The sequence below is a fragment of the Musca vetustissima genome, unplaced genomic scaffold (assembly GCF_032173495.1).
Source record: "Musca vetustissima isolate MV318-11 ecotype Yass unplaced genomic scaffold, APGP_CSIRO_Mvet_v1 utg48309, whole genome shotgun sequence".
In the NCBI taxonomy this organism is placed as follows: domain Eukaryota; kingdom Metazoa; phylum Arthropoda; class Insecta; order Diptera; family Muscidae; genus Musca; species Musca vetustissima.
Window position 1 is genome coordinate 32,815 of NW_026883281.1, and position 2,703 is coordinate 35,517.

General features: G+C 37.8%; 1 protein-coding gene across 1 annotated transcript; it reads right to left on the minus strand.

Moving 5' to 3' along the window:
• LOC133330120 (dynactin subunit 2-like) lies at positions 1–2,084 on the minus strand. Its single transcript, XM_061538595.1, has 3 exons — positions 1,989–2,084; positions 887–1,811; positions 1–185 (listed from the first exon to the last, which is right to left on the minus strand). The coding sequence occupies exons 1-3, from the start codon at positions 2,022–2,024 to the stop codon at positions 1–3; spliced, it is 1,146 nt and encodes a 381-aa protein (XP_061394579.1). The 5' UTR covers positions 2,025–2,084.
• Between the last annotated feature and the right edge of the window lie 619 nt (positions 2,085–2,703).

Here is a 2,703-nt window from a genome sequence, read left to right on the forward strand (position 1 = left end):
CTACTTAATATTAGCCACCGACTTAACACGTTCTTCCACCTTGGCTACCTCTTTGTTTATTGTTTCTAGATTCTGGGCGAAGGTTTCTTGTACCGAATGCAACAGTTCCTTGTTATAAACCAGGGAGGTGGTAATTGAGGTTTGTTTCTCTTCGATTTCAGCAATGATTTTAGCAAAGTTCATAGCTGGAAAAAGGGGAAAAGAGAAAGAACATAAATAAGAAAAAAAAAATAATAAATAAATAAAAATAATGATATTAAAACAAAAAAGAAATGAAGGTAGATGAATATGAGGGCTATACATGGAAATAAATCTTGTTTGGAGTATTTTCTGCAATTTCCTCAAAAGTGTTGCTTTGCATTAACATTATTATGATATGAGCTAGGATGAATAAATTGTAAATAGGCTTCAATGTGTAGGAGATGAATAAACAGAGTTATTTCATCCTATGTTCTTCAATATTCTGCTCCAATCTAAATATATGTCTCCAGTTACAATGTGAAGGATACCTATGGCTAAGGATTTTAACTTCAATCCATCCTTTAAGCGCCCTGAAGGGCTGATATATAATATACCTTTAAAATTGTCTCCAATGTTTGAAGTTCTTTTGTAGGATTTATCGAGAAACATATCCCTATTTTTTAACATCCCGCTCCAAACCAAATATATTGTTTAAGTAACTATTCGGTCAAGGATAGTAGCTTAATTTAATTCGGTAAACCCGCTGAAAGGTTCATATATTGTTTAATATGAAATTGCCTCCAAAGGCTCGAATTAATCTGCAGGACTTATCGATTATTCACGAAAAATTCGAACGGAAACTTGTGAATAATATTTAGACATAAATTCTAATCTGTTCTACTTTTTAAAAATTAGTTCCACTCACCATATTTATGCAATAATTCCAATGCCTGCATTCTTTCAATAATATCGGGTAGAATTTCGGCAACAGGTTCGGTACGTTTAGCAATTTCATACATTTCGACAACCTTTTGATCACGTTTAGCATCCTCGGGAGAACCACTCGACTTGGCAGCAATAGCATCCATTTTGGCACCCAAGCTACCCAAACGTTCTTCAATAACATCGATTTTCTCCGATTGTAATAAGGCTGCCTTTGTGTTAAGCTGACGCACGGCGTCCATAACATTTGTGCTTTGTGTGAGTGTTGTAAGGCGACTCAATTTTTCCGGTTGAGCACCAACAGCCTGTTCCAGTTGATGCAGACGATGTTCCAATTTGGCCACACGTGCCGACGCTGCCAAATCAGTTCCAGGTGTCGGTATAGCCGTGAGGACACCCGAATTTTTATATTCATCTACTTGATTGATCAGAGCCTTAACCTCTTTGTCGGCCTTGTTAGGTGCCTGTTCTTTACCCAATACCTGTTCCAAACGCAGTGAATCTAACACCTTCTTGGCTGTGGTAATAATGGTGGCCACAGCATCATATGATTCCTTTTCTTCTTGGACCAATTTACGATCGTTTTGCAATGCTGATACCTCTTCCAAAAGTTCATTCATTTCACACTGCAATCGACGACATTTTTGCACGGGAGTCTCCTTTTCACCCATGCCAGTTAATTCAAATTCACCCGTGGTCATATCATAGCCACGACATACACGACGTCCAATACTGTCAGAGAAATCGACATTACCCGTCAGCGTAGAGCCACGGAAACGTTTGTAAGCCTCTTGCGGGGAGATGTGCAAACGTTCAATGGACTTATTTTCCGCCTCTTCCTCGTAATAGTCTGAAGTCTCTTGTTCAGGAACATCGGGTGTTTCATAGACATCAGGTTGGTCATAAGCCTACAAAAACACAAAAAACAACAACTGTTACTAACAACAAAACAACAACATACCACTACTGCTCAGCTGGCCAACCAACCAAGCAGCCAGCCAAGTTAACTAAGCTGAAGTCATTGAGTATGACTAATTTTTGCCAAACGTAGAAAGAGGGTGGAGTGGCACAACATAAAAACTTACAATGCCTGGCAAATTTTCGAATTTTGGATCGGCCATTATGGTGGGCAACGTTTATTGATGTCTTTAAAATAATAATGATGAATTTTGATAATAACAAACAGTAGGTTTGTACCACAGAAAAAAGTTTGCAAAAAAATTATTTCTGCGGCAGTGAATGATATTCTTGGGCCTTTTTCACAGACTGAAGAATAATTGAAAAACGTTCCAACTGCTGACGAATGGGAAGAGAAACAAAATGCCCGATAAAGAATAAGTCAAAGTGGAATAAATGAAAATTTACGAATGACGTGGGATGGAGACTAAATGAGAACGGTATTGTTTACAACACATACACTCACAACAACTGCAGTCAGAGAACCGAGCCATAATGTGTGACGGCGTTGACAACGCAGAAGTTTGCTGACGTAAAACGATCAGCTGTTTAAGGTGTGACAATTTAAAAATTGGGGTTTGGAATGTAATTGATTGCTAATTAAATTGCAAAATCGATTTTGATCGATTGATATAAATATCAAACACCATCGCTTTGCTATGTGTGTTGTCATCAACGTCTAGTGGCTGTGTTATCAGCTGTTGTGAATGAAAGAAGTAAGACTTAAATGATGACGTGAGGCAGATGTATTGACACAATGCTCTGGAATAGGATTGGGATATGAAAGGAATCCGAATTTGTTATAAGATTGCATTCAAATGGAATGTGTTTTTATAAATTATG